The following is a 17,319-nucleotide window of genomic DNA, read 5'->3' on the forward strand; positions in this document are numbered from 1 at the left end:
AGGATAAACTGCACCAGCTGGTCTGTTTCACCAGCTCTCCTCTGATTGGCTGATTCTTCTGCATACGTACTGCGCTTCTGATGTTTTGTAACACATCCAGCGTGTGTGTTACCAAACGTATTTTTCAGAAAACAAAGTAGCATCTACAGCGGAAGTGGCTTTGATTGAGGTAATGTGTAACTTTGGTATTTCATGTTTAAGTAAAGTCATTGTTTCTGTTAGATGTTCCTTGTGTTGTCGGTTCATTGTATGTAGACTGTGTTGACATTTGCAGCAGGAAGTGTTTTACAAGCATTTTTTTCTAGGCTTTGGCAGTGTGCACAAATTTGTTGGTGTTTTCTAATCCAGTAACCAGAATTTATAGTGACTTAGTTTGTTAATGCTGTGTTTGTTTCTGTTTCAGAATAGATATACTATTTGGATTTCTTAGTTATCCACATTTTAGATGACAGATGTTTGTGTTTACAGGTAACACCATCATGGCTCATACATGCATCCACTGGTTCCGTAAGGGACTCAGGCTGCACGATAACCCAGCTCTGATGGCAGCTCTGAGGGACTGTAAGGAGATTTACCCTGTGTTTATTCTGGACCCTTACCTCCATAATGACACATGTGTGGGCATCAACCGCTGGAGATTCCTCATTGGAGCTCTTAAAGACTTAGACTGCAGCCTTAAGAAACTCAACTCCAGGTACAGTAGAAACAGGAAACACATTCAGAAATATTATAGAACAAGATCATTAAAAACTGAAACCAAATGTCTGCTGTTGCTGAAATGGTGAGAAACTGCTTTTTACTTGCGTTAATTCAATGTATTGACAGGTTTAGGGGTTGAAAAGTTACACTGGTCTACAATTTTTTAGAAATGATTTGCTTCAGAGATTAAATGTGCTAAATGTTACGTATTTTAATAAGATTAATTGGAAAATAAATGACAAAAGTGCCGGTTTGCTGATGTTTTCAAGGTATATGATTAAGTGTTATTACACATATATATTGGTTTATGTACATTTATATATTAGTTTTATAAATCTTCCACTAAATAGAACCTGTAAAGTGAATGTATTCTAATGTGCAGACAGTGTTTTGAAGTAGATCTTGTAGCTCTGAGACAGATATTCCTTTTGAGTCAAACCCATTGTCTCATTAATTCTTGAATTTCACATTTTGACCCAAGGCTGTATCTTGGAAAGTTCAGTCAACCAGCATTTTTTACTTGATTTTTCTTTATCAGTGACTTTCATGTGGTAAAATTTCATTACTTGTATTCTGGAAGCATTTTCCTTGTAGACCAGTGTTATTAAACATTTTAGATCAGTCACTGCTTTTAGATATGAGGGTTTTAATGTGTAACTACTGCCGTTGACTCTGTTAATGGGAAGGACCAACTTCCATTAAACTTATTTTTCACATTAATCAGATAAAGCTTTATGTTTTGCAAGAGCAGTAGAAGTTAGTCTTTGAGTGTATCTCAAATGCACATACACTGTTGCCCATAAAGTTGTAATAAAATATTTTTTCCTGTTCTCTTTAACCTATAAAAACCCGGTGCTACTCATGTGGTAGTTTAAAAAAAAAATTTCTACTATATTTTACTTTTCTTGAATGAGTTATCACCATTTATTCTAATATTATCCTCGGTATTTTGTGCTTTTAAAGTAATAAAATAGGTTATTTGCTATATTTAATTCACTGATCATGTAGATGTTCATAAAAGATTAGATTAAAGTTGAGGGTTGGTATATCAGAAACAGAAAACTGAAGAAAAAGTGACTTTTTCAGTAAAATATATTATTAACTGAACATAAACCAGGAATATCCATCCACAGTCATTGACCTGACAGTGTTTCCACGGTAACTACGGAGCCTCTGAACATCCAAATTGACCATATGTAATGACCATGAAAGATGACAAACTCCATTTTACACCAATTATTTGCGCATATTGATAAAATTATAGGGTCAACAGGTATTAAACACTTTAGATCAGTAGATGGTTGTGGTCACCGGTGGCGGTTTGGGTCTTTATGGGTTAAATTATTGTGACACTGATTTATTCTGAAAAAAAATTGAGTTGTTACTGTTTTGCAGGCTGTTTGTTTTAAGAGGAAAACCAGAGGATGTGTTCCCAAAGTTGTTTGATAAGTGGAAAGTGACAAAGTTGACATATGAGTATGACACCGAGCCATACAGTCTGAGTCGGGACAAAACTGTGACCAAACTGGCCAAAGAACATGGAGTCGAAGTCATCTATAAAGTCTCACACACGCTCTATGACATAGACAGGTATGATTTAGATTTAATGGGACACAGTCTTTATAGTGAATTAGTGCATTTCAGGACTTTGTTAATACAACTGCATCATAATAAATCTTACATCTTTGCAGGATAATAGAGGAAAACAATGGGAAGGCTCCTCTTACATATAACCGTATGCAGGCCATAGTGAACAGCCTCGGTCCTCCAAAGAGGCCTGTTCCAGCTCCATCTGCAGAGGACATGAAGGGTAGGCTGCTCTACAGTATCACCTATAATTAGTCAGATTGTCTTCACCAAGAAATGACCTAGTTTTAATTGAGTTTAAAGACAAACAGTGATTAGTTTCGGATCATTTCTGGGCAAGGCCTTCTGCTTGTGCCCAGAGTCAGGACTAAACAAGGAGAAGCAGCATTTAAGTTTTATGCTTCAAAGATCTGGAATAGTGTTTATTAGATAACAGACAAGCCCCAAGGCTGACAATGTTTAAGTTTAAACTGAAAACATGTATTTCTGAGGTCATTTTACCTTCACTTTTCTCTTTTTATTTAAACAATTTGAATTTTTTAATATTATATTTAAAATTCCATGTTTTACTGTATTCATCTGTATTTTTGTCTATGTATTCTTTTATTTTTGTAAAGCACTTTGAATTACCATGTAGATTTACTGCTGTTTATGCACCTCCATCCTAAAGTTACATTTCACTCGCACATTACAGTTTACTATTCTACCTTACTGTTAAATTATCCGAATTTCTTACCCACTACTTACTTATGTATAGTGTGTTTGCTCTTGTGTTCTATTTTTTTTTAATTTCTCGTATTCTATTTGTTACTATGTCAAATATCTATCTATCTATCTATCTATCTATCTATCTATCTATCTATCTATCTATCTATCTATCTATCTATCTATCTATCTATCTATCTACCTACCTACCTACCTACCTACCTACCTACCTACCTACCTACCTACCTACCTACCTACCTACCCATCCATCCAACTTACTTACTTCACCACAGATGTGAAGACCCCTTATTCAGAGGATCATGAGAAGAATTATGGGATTCCTACCCTGGAGGAGCTCGGTCTGGACACTTCATCTCTGACTGAGGAACTGTTTCCAGGAGGAGAACAGGAGGCTCTGAAGAGAATAGATGAACACATGACACGAACGGTATTACATGTTAATACACGTGACGTTTTCAAGTTTCTAAACTAATTCAACACATTTATTACACCCTGGTGGACTGACACACTTAACAAATTGTACACTGTCTTATCTGAATGTTGTCTTCTGTGTATTCAGGCTTGGGTCTGTAGCTTCGAGAAGCCCCAGACTTCTCCAAACTCTTTAATGCCGAGCACCACTGTCCTCAGTCCATATGTCACTTTTGGCTGCCTGTCCGCACGAACCTTCTGGTGGAGGCTGACTGAAGTCTATCAGGGGGTGAGTGTCATCATCACATTACAGTTTAGTAGGCGATAAGTGTCACTACAAATAAGGCTGCAAATTTTTGTCTATAATAGTCCAATAACATCGACTGTATTGAAAATTTATAGAATGCGAAAGATGCACAAGTGACATACTACTAGGGATAAGTTTCACAGCGCACCACTTGAGCTGTCTGCATGATATATTGCATCTAACTATGCATTACTGTCATCTTTACATATAGATACACAACTCAAACATGTACATGAAAACAGCTGTGGAGGCAAGCAACCACTAGAATTCAAAGTTGTTATGATACATGTTTTGTCTTCAATATGTGTTCAAACAAATGAAAATGGCATAGGATTGACTTTTAAAATAGTTCCACGAGGGAATAACTGAGCTAACACAAGATTACAGCTGATAGTGGTAACTGATATGAGCAATCCCATAAGCTTCAAAACAATTGTACCAAGATATCCATGTAAAATATAATATAAGATTCTGTAAACATCTGCCAGTGACAGTTTACACAGTGATCTGACAGTATAAGCCTGTTGGTCATCTGACTATTCAGTGCAGGATGCGTATTTTCACCAATTCCATACTGGCATGTATAGTACTGTAGGAAGTAGCATGTAGTAGGCAGTACACTGATCAGCCATGACATTATGATAGTAATTTTTATTATGTCATTACAATGGTACCTGTCAGTTGGTTGAATATGATGTGTTAGAAATAGCAACATGGGTGAGAGGAGGGATTTAAGAAACTTTGACAAGGGAGAATTTATAATGATCAAATCACTAGGTCAGAGCATCTCCAGATCTTGTTCATTCCCAGTGTAAAGTGGTTAGTACCAACCAAAAGTATCTAAAGAAGAACAACCAGATCACATCCAGTTGAGCATCTGTGGGCCCAGAACATTATTACCACCTGTCTAATATTGTGTAGATCCCCTGTTTTCCACAAAAACAATCCTGACCCGAGGCCTAGACTCCATTAGACCTCTGAAGATGTGCTGTTGTATCTGGGCTAAGACCTTAGCAGCAGATCCCTGAAGTCCTGGAAGTAGAGGTGGACCTCCATGAATCAGATTTATTTGTTGTAATAGACTGAGTACAGAGGCAGAACCCAAAAGCAAGACCACAAATACCGAATAAGATTTAGTGTTTTTATTAAACACTTTTACAGAAGGAAAAACTCTACACAGAGAATATTTGTCTTCTGAGAGGCCTCCGGTTCCGGGGGTAAACGTCTGGGCTGCGGGTGGGATAGACAGACGGCCGACTCGGCCGAGTCGGGAAAACCCCCACGGAATCCCCACTAGGGACAGACAGAGGGTGGTCAATAGACAAGCCAGGTCATACACGGGAAAACAATCAATCGAGCAACGGTACATAGGGGACGAGCAAACTCACGGTAGTAATCCAGGCGGAGGTCGAAGCACAGGTTAACGTTGGAGGCTGAGGTAATAAAGGGAGCAGGCAGAGACGAAGTCGGGTACGAACCAGGTCGGGAACAGGCAGGCAGGAAGAGGTCAGGCTGAATCGAAGGTCGAGGGACGAAAACAGGTCAAACACGGCAGACGAACAAACAGGATCCAAGAAACGCTGGTAAGTGAATACAACGAGTTGCAGAGCACAAACTGGCAAAGGAACAGGGGAAGACACAGGGTTTAAATACACAAGAGAGCGGGAAGACAATGAGACACAGGTGGAGATAATCAGGGAGGAGCAAGGTAATCAGGTGAAAGGTGAACACAAAAGGAAGTAAAGACAACAGACAAGACACATGAGGGAAACTTAACAAAATAAAACAGGAAATGACAAACAAAACAGAAAAGACAGACAAAGTCCAGAAGCCGACATGACAGTACCCCCCCCTCTAGGGGACGGCACCGGACGGCCCAGGAACCTCCGGGTGGCGCTGATGGAACTCCCGAATCAGGTCCGGGTCCAAAATGTAGGAGGCGGGCACCCAGGAACGTTCTTCAGGGCCGTATCCTTCCCAGTCCACCAGGTATTGGAACCCTCTCCCTCGCCGGCGAGCCGCCATGAGCCGGCGCACAGTGTAGGCTGGATCCCCATCGATGATCCGGGGTGGAGGCGGTGGCTGGGTGGGAGGGACCAGTGGACTCTCCTTGGCGGGTTTGACTTGACTGACGTGGAAAGATGGGTGGATTCTCATAGTCCTGGGTAATCTGAGTCGCACAGAAACAGGATTAATAACCTTAGATATAGGGAACGGGCCCACGAACCTGGGTGCCAGTTTCCGGCTCTCCACCCTCAAAGGGAGATGACGGGTAGATAGCCACACCCGCTGGTCCTGCTGGTAGACCGGAGCCGGGGTCCTATTACGATTGGCTGCTGCCTTATAGACTCCCGACGCCTTTAACAGAGCCTGTCTGGCACGAATCCAGGTCCTCTTGCATCGCCGTATCAGAGCCAGGGCCGACGGGACGCTGACGTCCTTCTCCAGAGCCGGGAACAAAGGGGGTTGATAACCAAAAACTACGTGAAACGGAGACAGACCAGAGGAGACACAGGGTAACGAATTGTGGGCGTATTCCACCCAGATCAGCTGGCGGCTCCAGGACGAGGGGTTGTGAGAGGCCAACACTCTAAGGCCGGTCTCCAACACCTGATTGAGCCGCTCAGTCTGACCATTAGATTGAGGGTGGTAGCCCGAGGACAAACTGACAGAAGCCCCAATGAGGGAACAAAAAGCACGCCAAAAACGTGCCACAAACTGAGGGCCCCTATCAGACACAATATCCTTAGGGAACCCATGCAAACGACAAACGTGACACAGAACCGCCTCTGCGGTCTCCTTAGCAGAGGGGAGCTTAGGTAACGGGACAAAATGTGCCATCTTAGAAAAACGGTCCACAATAGTAAGGACAGTGGTATTACCTTCAGACGGGGGTAGGCCGGTTACAAAATCCAATGAGATATCCGACCAAGGTCTCCTAGGGACTGAAAGAGGAAGTAACTGACCAACCGGGGGCTTATTGGAAGACTTGCATGCGGCACAGACGGGACAGGATGCGATGTATTCCGTCACTAACTTCTCCATGGCCGGCCACCAGAAGCGTTGTTTAATGACGAACATGGTCCGCTGGACTCCCGGGTGACAGGACAGCTTAGAAGAATGAGCCCAGTGAATGACCTGTGGGCGGAGGTTAGGGGGAACAAACAGACGGTCTGGCGGGACGCCAGCCGGGATGACACAGTCCTTTAAAGCATCACACACAGCCTTTTCAATCTCCCAGTGCACCGCCCCCACCACACAGGACTTAGGCAAAATAGCTTCAGGTTCAGTACTCACTTCATCAGGAGTAAATAGTCTGGACAGAGCATCAGGCTTCACATTCTTTGAGCCGGGCCGGTAGGAAAGAGAGAAATTAAAACGGGTGAAAAATAACGCCCACCTGGCCTGACGAGAGTTGAGACGTTTGGCGGTCCGCAGGTACTCCAGGTTCTTGTGGTCAGTCCATATCAGAAAAGGCACCTCCGTTCCCTCCAGCCAGTGTCGCCATTCCTCCAGCGCGACTTTAATGGCTAACAGCTCTCTGTTGCCGATGTCATAGTTGCTCTCCGCTTTAGTTAGTCTTCTGGACAGGAAAGCACAAGGGTGGAGCCTGTTATCTTTAGGTGACCGCTGCGAGATGACCGCTCCAACCCCCAGGTTAGAGGCATCCACTTCCACGACGAACTGGAGGGCTGGATCCGGGACCGACAGGACAGGGGCCGAAGTGAAGATGTCCTTTAACCTCTTGAAGGCGGTTTCGGCTTCAGAACCCCATCTAAACACAGACTTAGGAGAGGTTAGGGCATGCAGGGGGGCAGCCACACTGCTGAACCCCCTAATAAACTTCCTGTAAAAGTTGGCAAAACCAAGGAATCTTTGCACATCCTTCCGACAGCTAGGGGTTGGCCAATCCCTCACAGCACTGACCTTGTCCGGGTCCATCTGTACACTTCCCTCCGCAATGATGAACCCCAGAAAAGACACAGACGGGCGGTGGAACTCACATTTCTCTGCTTTCACAAATAACTGATTTTGTAAGAGTCTCTGGAGTACCTGACGGACGTGTTGGACATGTGACGTCTCATCCGGGGAAAAGATCAGTATGTCATCTAAATAGACAAACACGAAGACATTGAGCATGTCACGTAGTACATCGTTCACTAATGCTTGGAAGACAGCGGGGGCATTTGTGAGACCAAACGGCATTACTAAGTACTCGTAATGGCCACTGGGGGTGTTAAACGCTGTCTTCCACTCATCACCTTCTCTGATCCTGACCAGATGATAGGCATTGCGGAGGTCTAACTTAGTAAACACCTTGGCGCCATGTAAAAGTTCAAAAGCCGATGACATGAGTGGTAATGGGTATCTATTTCGGACAGTTATATCGTTTAGACCACGGAAGTCTATACAGGGGCGGAGACTCTTATCCTTCTTGTCAACAAAGAAAAACCCTGCTCCAGCAGGGGACGAAGAGGGTCTAATTAAACCAGCCGCCAATGACTCATCGATGTATTTCTTCATGGCGATGGTTTCCGGGCCAGACAGGGAATACAATCGTCCCTTTGGGGGATTGGTACCAGGGCGCAGGTCTATGGCACAATCATAAGGTCTGTGAGGAGGCAAAGAAGTAGCACGAGCCTTATTAAACACTTCCTTGAGATCATGATAACACTCAGGTACCTTATTAAGAGCAGGAAAGTCAGTCTCAGGTTCCTTCACGGTCTCCACTGAAGCCACCACTGGCTGGACAGGAACGGACGAGGAATCCTGGGTACGGGTCTCTACCCTGTGGGTGTCACAGCCCTCACCCCAGGACTGAATCTCTCCTGTCTTCCAATTGACCCGCGGGTTGTGTATGGTAAGCCACGGGTGACCCAGAATAAGGGGTTGGGAGTCTGAGTGATAGATATGAAAACATACTTCTTCTGAATGGCCATCATTGAAACTGAGAGAGACTGGTTGAGTACGCAGCACCACACGACAGATGATGTGATCGTCTATGGCCCGTGCCTCCAGGGGACGCTGTACTGGCACCAGAGTCAGTCTAAGCCGCTTAGCCAGTCTCTCATCCATAAGGTTAGCGTCCGAGCCGGAATCTATCAGGACGGGGTGCTGTAGAGAAACAGAATCAGAGGACAAACAGACCAATGGCTGCACCCGAGGAGAGTTTAGCATACACACAGTCCGGCTCAAAAGAGAGCCCTCACCTGCCGGAGTTTTGGGCCTCAGCGGACAGCTGGCGACCCGATGTCCCTCTTGACCACAGTATAGACAAAGTCCGGTAGTCAAACGACGGCGATGCTCTTCTGCGGACAGACGTGTGCGGCCTAATTGCATCGGCTCCTCCCTCGAGGCTTGGCCAGATTCCGGTACTGGTAGAGGAGGATCTACACCCTTCTTGTCACGACCAGCAGGATGGACCCCAGACGGTTCCGACTGCCAGATGCCCCATTGGTCCGAGACCAGAATAGCAGCAGAGATAACGTCATCCAAGGTATGTAGCTCCCGACGGAGCGCCATCTCACGTCCAATGGTGCGGTTCAGTCCTGACTGAAAAGTAGTAATTAATCCGGCCTCATTCCAACCCGACTCTACTGCCAGAGAACGAAACTCACTCACATATTGTCTGATCGGGCGGTCTCCCTGCCTCAGCCTCAAGAGCCTCAGTGCTGCTTGCTGACCGCGAACAGGATGATCATATATTCTTTTAAGTTCCGTCAGCAGACTAGACGCCGACCGAGTTAGAGGGGAATTCTGTTCCATAAGGGAATTGAAAAAACTTAAAGGAGGTCCTTCTAACAGACTTGCTATATAAGCGATCTTAGCAGACTCACAAGAAAAACGTCTGGGTTGGGAATCAAAAATTAGACGTATCTGGGTACAAAAACTACGACATGTGTCCGGATTACCAGAATATTTAGAGGGGGGAGGGATGTTAGGCTCCTCCGAGGCCCTCACAGGAGGATCAGAAGGCTCAGGTTCGCTCGGTGGACTCTGGGCGGACGCCTGATTACCGGTGAGCTGGGAAATCTGGGAGGACAGCTGAGACATTTGATCCATAAGGGACTGCAGGAGCTGCTCATGTCCCCCCATGCGTTGCCCCTGTAGGCGGATTGCTTCCCGGACCTGGTCTAGGTCTGCTGGGTTCATGGTATTGGCCAGTTTGTACTGTAATAGACTGAGTACAGAGGCAGAACCCAAAAGCAAGACCACAAATACCGAATAAGATTTAGTGTTTTTATTAAACACTTTTACAGAAGAAAAAACTCTACACAGAGAATATTTGTCTTCTGAGAGGCCTCCGGTTCCGGGGGTAAACGTCTGGGCTGCGGGTGGGATAGACAGACGGCCGACTCGGCCGAGTCGGGAAAACCCCCACGGAATCCCCACTAGGGACAGACAGAGGGTGGTCAATAGACAAGCCAGGTCATACACGGGAAAACAATCAATCGAGCAACGGTACATAGGGGACGAGCAAACTCACGGTAGTAATCCAGGCGGAGGTCGAAGCACAGGTTAACGTTGGAGGCTGAGGTAATAAAGGGAGCAGGCAGAGACGAAGTCGGGTACGAACCAGGTCGGGAACAGGCAGGCAGGAAGAGGTCAGGCTGAATCGAAGGTCGAGGGACGAAAACAGGTCAAACACGGCAGACGAACAAACAGGATCCAAGAAACGCTGGTAAGTGAATACAACGAGTTGCAGAGCACAAACTGGCAAAGGAACAGGGGAAGACACAGGGTTTAAATACACAAGAGAGCGGGAAGACAATGAGACACAGGTGGAGATAATCAGGGAGGAGCAAGGTAATCAGGTGAAAGGTGAACACAAAAGGAAGTAAAGACAACAGACAAGACACATGAGGGAAACTTAACAAAATAAAACAGGAAATGACAAACAAAACAGAAAAGACAGACAAAGTCCAGAAGCCGACATGACATTTGTCCAACACCTCCCACAGATGCTCAATGGTTCTGATATTGGGATGTCCTTCCTTGGTCCATTTTTGGTCTGTACTAACCACTGCAGACCAGGAACACCCAATAAGACCTGCAGTTGTGGAAATGCTCTGACTGAGTTATCACCATTACAATATGGTCAAAGTCACTCAGTTCCTTACGTTGCTCATTTTGCTGTTTCCAACACTTTACCTCCAAGAACTAAATGTCCATGTGCTGCCTGATGTATCCAACCCAAGTGAGAGGTCCCATTGCAATGAAATAATCAATGTTATTACCACCTCTCCTGTCAGTGGTCAGAATGTTACAGCTGATCACTGTATTTTTGTAGTGTGACACAGTTGATTTCCTGTTGTGTCAAAGCTCTTTTCATTATTTTATGTTAATTGCAGAAGAAGCATTCGTCTCCTCCAGTTTCCCTGCATGGTCAGCTGCTCTGGAGAGAGTTCTTCTACACAGCCAGTGTGGGTATCCCCAACTTTAACAAGATGGAGGGAAACCCTGTATGTACTCAGGTGGACTGGGACACTAACTCTGAATATCTGACTGCATGGAGAGAGGTACTGGCAACGGATGTATCCAAATACAGCACATTAGAGACAGAGATGACTGATGTTTAATTATGATGCTTGTTATCACTGCACATTAAGTGCCATCGGTTTCCTCGTATCATAAATATTCCTGACATTCTATTCATAGGCTCGGACTGGATTCCCATTCATTGATGCCATCATGACTCAGCTGAGGCAGGAGGGATGGATCCACCATCTGGCCAGACATGCTGTTGCTTGCTTTCTCACCAGAGGAGATCTTTGGATCAGCTGGGAAGAAGGGCAAAGGGTGAGTACATTTGCCAACAACTTGCCTTTCTTATGACTTCGATTTCAGCTACACTGTTGTCTCTACCAAAAATGTGTCCATATCCACAGCTTATATGCCACATGCTAAGAAACCTGTTGTTTTACAGGGAAGTGTTAGACAGGGCTGCAGTTAAAATCAGTAAATTAATTAGTTAGTAATCAGAATATGTATGGATTATGGATTAGTTTCATTCTAGCCTCAGCCTTCATGAGCAAATATTGGTTTGACCTGTTTTAATTTTCATCATCTGTTCAAGGTGTTTGAGGAGCTTTTATTGGATGGAGACTGGGCTCTGAATGCTGGGAACTGGCAGTGGCTCTCAGCAAGTGCCTTCTTCCACCAGTTCTTCAGAGTTTACTCACCCATTGCATTTGGAAAAAAGACAGACAAAAATGGAGCTTACATCAAGTAAGACTGCAGAGTTCAAATATGATGTGAAAATCCACAACTTATGTTTCTTTTTTAAATTGTATAATGATAATAGTCCAAAACATCATGTGAGTGCCTGATAAATGTTGGAAAAACCTTGGATTGTATCTTTTATAAGATGATTTTAAATTTTTATAATATCATTTTTTTATGAATGATGGATGCATCATATATTTCCCCTCTTTCCTTTTAGGAAGTACCTTCCTCTCCTGAAGAAGTTCCCCCCAGAGTATATCTATGAACCCTGGAAAGCTCCTCGCAGCATCCAGCAAGCAGCAGGGTGCATTGTGGGTAAAGACTACCCCCTGCCCATTGTTCAGCATGAAATTATCAGCAAAAAGAACATTCAGAGGATGAAGTTAGCTTATGCCAAGAGATCCACAGACACAGCTGATTCACCCAGCAAAAAGAAAGGTATGCAGAAAACATGTACATTTTATAAATGTTTTTTTTTTTTTTTTTTTTTTTTAATCTTTATTGATGTTAGTGTTTCCAAAAATCATACTTGTACTTCTTTTTATGTTTCTGGGTTAGGTGAGAAACGCAAGGCACCATCTGTCGTCGACATGCTGAAGAAGAAAGGAAAAAGAAATTAGAAAATAGCCTACTCATAAATAACAAAACATGTAAGAACTGAATCTGTTTTTCTGTATTTAGAGTTACGTGAGGGAGGGTAGTGAAGATTCTGACCCTGGGTGAAGTTAAGATTTGTAAACATTGATGTTGTCTCTTTCTGTTAAAGATCGCAGCCTGTTTGGACAATGTTTGTCCCCCTCATAGGACATTCATTGCTTTTTTAAAGACTACTTTTGGATGTTTGTATTCAATCCAAATGCCTTTTTATTCTGAATAAATACCAAAAATTAGGTATATGTGATGGATTAATGTTATAATTTATTGCTAATGTCTCCTGCATGACATGATATGCATTTTTCAGTTCAGATATTCAGATTATACTGCATTGTAGTGCAGCAACCCAAAGAAAATGTGTTTTATTGCAGCAAAAGGCCAAATAATATTTTAATCAGTTCCTTATCAGATGGGCTACAGTAAAACCACTAGAGGTCAGTGTAACTCTATGTGCAAGATGCTGCTAAGCTGTGAAAGTGTAGCTTAGCATTATTCAAAAAGGGAAAGGATAAAGTGAAGGGTTCAGTAGATTCTTACTATTACAGATGATCTTACCTTAAGGGATATTCATTAATAAATTGTTCTTTGGTAGGTAGTCTGTTGTCAAGACAGTTGCTGTGAACACCTCTGAATTCTACCTTTGCAGACAAGAAAACTAATTAATATTTAGGCACATTATATCATTTGTACAAATTTTCTCAATGCAACACACTGATAATTGATTCAGTGCATCATAATGGCCATAAAACTGTAGGCTGTGCTGCAACAATTGAAGGTTCATCAATCAGCGTAGAACAACAAATTTTTTGTTTACGGCTTGAGCGTCACTGTCTGAGGGAAGTGTGTGCAGTCTAGTCTGACAAAAAGGCAATAGATTCTGAATGTGTGAGAGTGTGTGGGGTGCACAGCTGTCCTTGGAGGTCAAGTCTTCTCCTGTTTCTGCTGCCTTAGAGCTGACACTGGTGTGAATATCCAGAAGATGATGTCACAACTTCAGCAGTTTGCTAGACAGACATACAAAGCCAAGCTCAGTTTCCACAGAGACCTGTCAAACATCAAAACAATCTGCTGTCCAACTCTGCATGTTCATGGTGGGGTGTTTGACGACCACGTGGCACAGAGCCACACTACAAATACAGTCTCAAGACACAACACCAATTAAGTGTGGGCGAGACGCTTATATATATATATATATATATATATATATATATATATATATATATATATATATATATATATATATATATATATACATATATATATATATATATATTATTTATTTATTTATTTATTTATTTTTTTTTTTTTTTTTATTTGCTAATGTGTCTTCACATGTTTGTAGCAGGTCTGGGAGTTCATTATAAAACAAAAATTCATTATTCTGTATTAAAAATCTCAACAGTAGGGTTAGTAAACTGAACATTTATCTTCACCAGGTGTAGAATCCTGTAATGTTAGAAAATGCCCAATCTTAAATTGTCTTTTTTGGCTCATGCCCTGTTCTTCCATCAAGTTTCATGAAAATGAGTGCAGTAGTTTTTGTGTTGCTGACAGAAAAGCAAACAAATAAAACAAAAAACACACAGACTTGGACATTTGCATAATCTTTTCAGTGGTGGTAATTATAACTGTTTTCTCTCCCGTTTGCCCACTGGAGTGTCCCATTCCCCTCCGTTCATGTCGACACCTCACCATTCAAGTCATCTTGGATGGTGTTGTATCCCAATTGGATTAGAACAGCATGTACCCATGCAGCTGGTGTTTCATGTATTTTTAATAGTAGCGATTTATCTCAGGAGTTTATTCGCTCCGTGGACAGCAACGTCAAAGAGTTAATTCTCACTGTTCCTACAAAGAATGGCAAGAGATCTGGAAGGAAAGTTAAAAGGAAAATGTCTTGTATTTTACTGGTTCAGTTATTGCACAAATCTTTTGACATACTAATAGCGCAATTAGAATATGGTCATTAAATGGGCATGATTTATAAAAGTTTTATGGAGCTGACACCACACAATGATCAAGTAACAGAAAATTGGACCATCCATGTTATGCATGCACATACAAGTGACACATAAAACTGCTTTTCTTGCCTCAAGTGGGTCAGTCTAAATAACAATGCCCTGTGTAACACCTTGTAGAGATGACTAAAACAAATGTGTTTTATTGTCTACTTCAGTGTTACATGACAAATTCATATTTCAGCTGCAAATACCATTCATTCAATACAAAGGTACCTGTTGATCAGCTGCAGACAGCACCTGTAGATAACAAGAGTACTGCAGCTGTTTAATTGCACAAAAAAACTAAAACTATCTTAACATTCATTTTAGCAGAAATTCTGCATGATTCAAGGGAACAAAGCTGACCAGGTGTTCTCAAATATCCAGAAAGATGGAGAAATTACAGCAAAAAAAACAACATTTTTTTCTTTTGCACTTGTACTAGTGACATAACATGAGGAAAAGATGGAAGAAGAAGAGGAAGTTGTGAGTGAAAGGTTCATGACCACATGCTGAAAGGTCACTATTTATTGGAAGTCCATGGAGCTGGTAAATAAATACCACAGTGAAACTGAAGAGCTAACAGTTGTCCATCCTGCTTCATACATTTTGGTCTCTCCCTCTTTCCATACACACCTCCACACAGTCTGGGCAACAGACCTAGACCTGGCCTGTCCATTACCAGCCTGGCTGTAATGACTGATGATGACAATTTACATTTGCCATGTGGTAACCTCCTTTCTATTTCTGAGTCCACACTTATTTTGCAGAAGAGAGATAATGGTATAAACAAAGGCATAGGTAGTGATCCCAGCCAGCATCATCTGCACCCCCTCTATAAATCTGCCAAACTAAGCCACAACAGGATTTGGAGAGGTGCTATACATAGCAAAGAATGAGGCAATGGGCATGCAATGTAGTAATCACAACCCCCGCATAGACCCCATCTGAAATCAGATTTGAAGAGAGACAGTTACAACAAGGAGATGTTGTTTTGACAGTGGTGGACAGTCTGATGTGGGAGGTAAAATATGGCTCTGACTGGGTTTATGTGTGTGAATAACTACTAAAAAATGTTTTATTTTTACAGACATCTCATCATTATAATAGAGATGCTCATTCAGAATTACATGTTACATTAAAAAGATTATGTGCTTCAGTGTTAGGATATCCCTCCCAGATGAGCAGCAGTTTACCAACATGCTTGAGGGGGACACACTGTCAAAAAGAGTCACATGACCGAGTCTCCCAGCCTCTGTGGTGTTTCCACATCCACACCCTGATATGCTTTGATCTCTGTGTACACACCCCGTCCAGAAAATCCACACCATGCTGAGGCAACCATGTTTTCCAATCCCTTCAAAGAGAACTGGCAACCACTTACACACACACACACACACACACACACACACACACACACACATACATATATATATATATATATATATATATATATATATATATATATATATATATATATGCATAAACCAATACATGTCACCAGTGAGTATGTTTGCAGTTAAAGCCAAAGAAATTGCTAATGAAATAATGAAGCACGTCCATTTTTAAAGGACAAATATTTCTCTTTGTTGTTGTGTGATTTAGTCTGGATTTTTCTCTTAGCATATTTTATTTTTAAGTCAAAGCCTTCACTTAATCTCAGTTGTCAGAGTGAGTCAGTATATCACCTCCTTGGCAAGAAATCTGGAAAGCTCTGGAGAACATGATAGATGGATGGAACAAATAATAAATAAGTAGTAGTCCATAGGCATGTGCAGTATGACAAGAGTATGTGGTAACATGAGAAAGAATTTGGATTGATATCATTGGAGCTGATTAAGGGAAAACATACTCAGTGAGATGTGGTAGTGTGTCAATTACTCTGTTGAAAACACAGTAACATCTGTAACTAGGAAGTTACAACAGAGTTTTTACTGTACAGGTTATTTTATTATTTATCTCTATATGTAGGGATCAAAGAAGAAATAAAGTCTAAAACTTTAGATTAAAAAAAATACAAGTTCAGTTTTCTATATCTTATTTGGTTGTTTCCATGTGTAAGATAGTGTGTGTACATGCATGCTTGTGTAAAGATAAGGGCACATAGCTGTTTGGCAGGCAGAGGGGCCTGCCTATATAAGGCTGTACTATTTCTACTGCTTTTCCTCTGGGGATCCAAAGTAATTGTCAGTCGCAGGACAATGCATGCTAGAGAACTTGGTAGGCCTCACCCTCTTTAAATGTTAATTTACATGAAGACAGGACAGGGCTGTAACTTGTAATGTGTGCTGTGTTTTGTGAATTTGTAGATCTGTGAGGTGTAAACACATTTTGAAAAAATAGAAATCAGTATTCACATATCTGTGCAAAGTAACCTTGTTTTCTTGGATGAATGTACTGCTCATATTAAAAGTGATGGCGTCATTTCCCTGACTGACAGGCTCATATGATTCTTTACAGCTGTCTATATACAGAACTAACAAGCGCTTTGGGCAGAGGAGCACCCGGCTAACATCCACTGGAGTTACCCTTCTCTTAAGTCTCAGAAAAATGGAACTGTCTTCTTAAAGTCCTCTCCTCAAGCAAATCAATATATTTTGGCTTCTACACATACTTTTACATCAAAGTTTTTTTTTTTTAATTTGATGGCTTATTTTTCCTTTTTTTTTCTTTTTGGTTGCTTTTTTGTTTCATAAAATGGTCCAAAGG

The 17,319-nt window shown here is 42.2% G+C and overlaps 1 protein-coding gene across 1 annotated transcript; it reads left to right on the forward strand.

Annotated features, from left to right (window-relative positions):
* Positions 1 to 66: 66 nt before the first annotated feature.
* On the forward strand, positions 67 to 12,850 carry cry5 (cryptochrome circadian regulator 5). The gene is made up of 11 exons (XM_030130998.1): positions 67 to 169; positions 469 to 694; positions 2,095 to 2,289; positions 2,391 to 2,509; positions 3,285 to 3,439; positions 3,572 to 3,712; positions 11,083 to 11,250; positions 11,390 to 11,530; positions 11,808 to 11,959; positions 12,174 to 12,394; positions 12,515 to 12,850. The coding sequence occupies exons 2-11, from the start codon at positions 480 to 482 to the stop codon at positions 12,574 to 12,576; spliced, it is 1,569 nt and encodes a 522-aa protein (XP_029986858.1). The 5' UTR covers positions 67 to 169; positions 469 to 479; the 3' UTR covers positions 12,577 to 12,850.
* Positions 12,851 to 17,319: the final 4,469 nt, after the last annotated feature.

Source organism: Sphaeramia orbicularis, chromosome 3 (genome assembly GCF_902148855.1).
Source record: "Sphaeramia orbicularis chromosome 3, fSphaOr1.1, whole genome shotgun sequence".
Classification (NCBI taxonomy): Eukaryota; Metazoa; Chordata; class Actinopteri; order Kurtiformes; family Apogonidae; genus Sphaeramia; species Sphaeramia orbicularis.

Bases quoted from the DNA above. Each gene is read 5' to 3' on its own strand.
- cry5 (XM_030130998.1), top strand. From the start codon at position 480: ATGGCTCATACATGCATCCACTGGTTCCGTAAGGGACTCAGGCTGCAC. The intron at 11,251-11,389 runs GTACTGGCAACG...TTCTATTCATAG, and splicing joins ATCTGACTGCATGGAGAGAG to GCTCGGACTGGATTCCCATT. The intron at 12,395-12,514 runs GTATGCAGAAAA...TTTCTGGGTTAG, and splicing joins TTCACCCAGCAAAAAGAAAG to GTGAGAAACGCAAGGCACCA.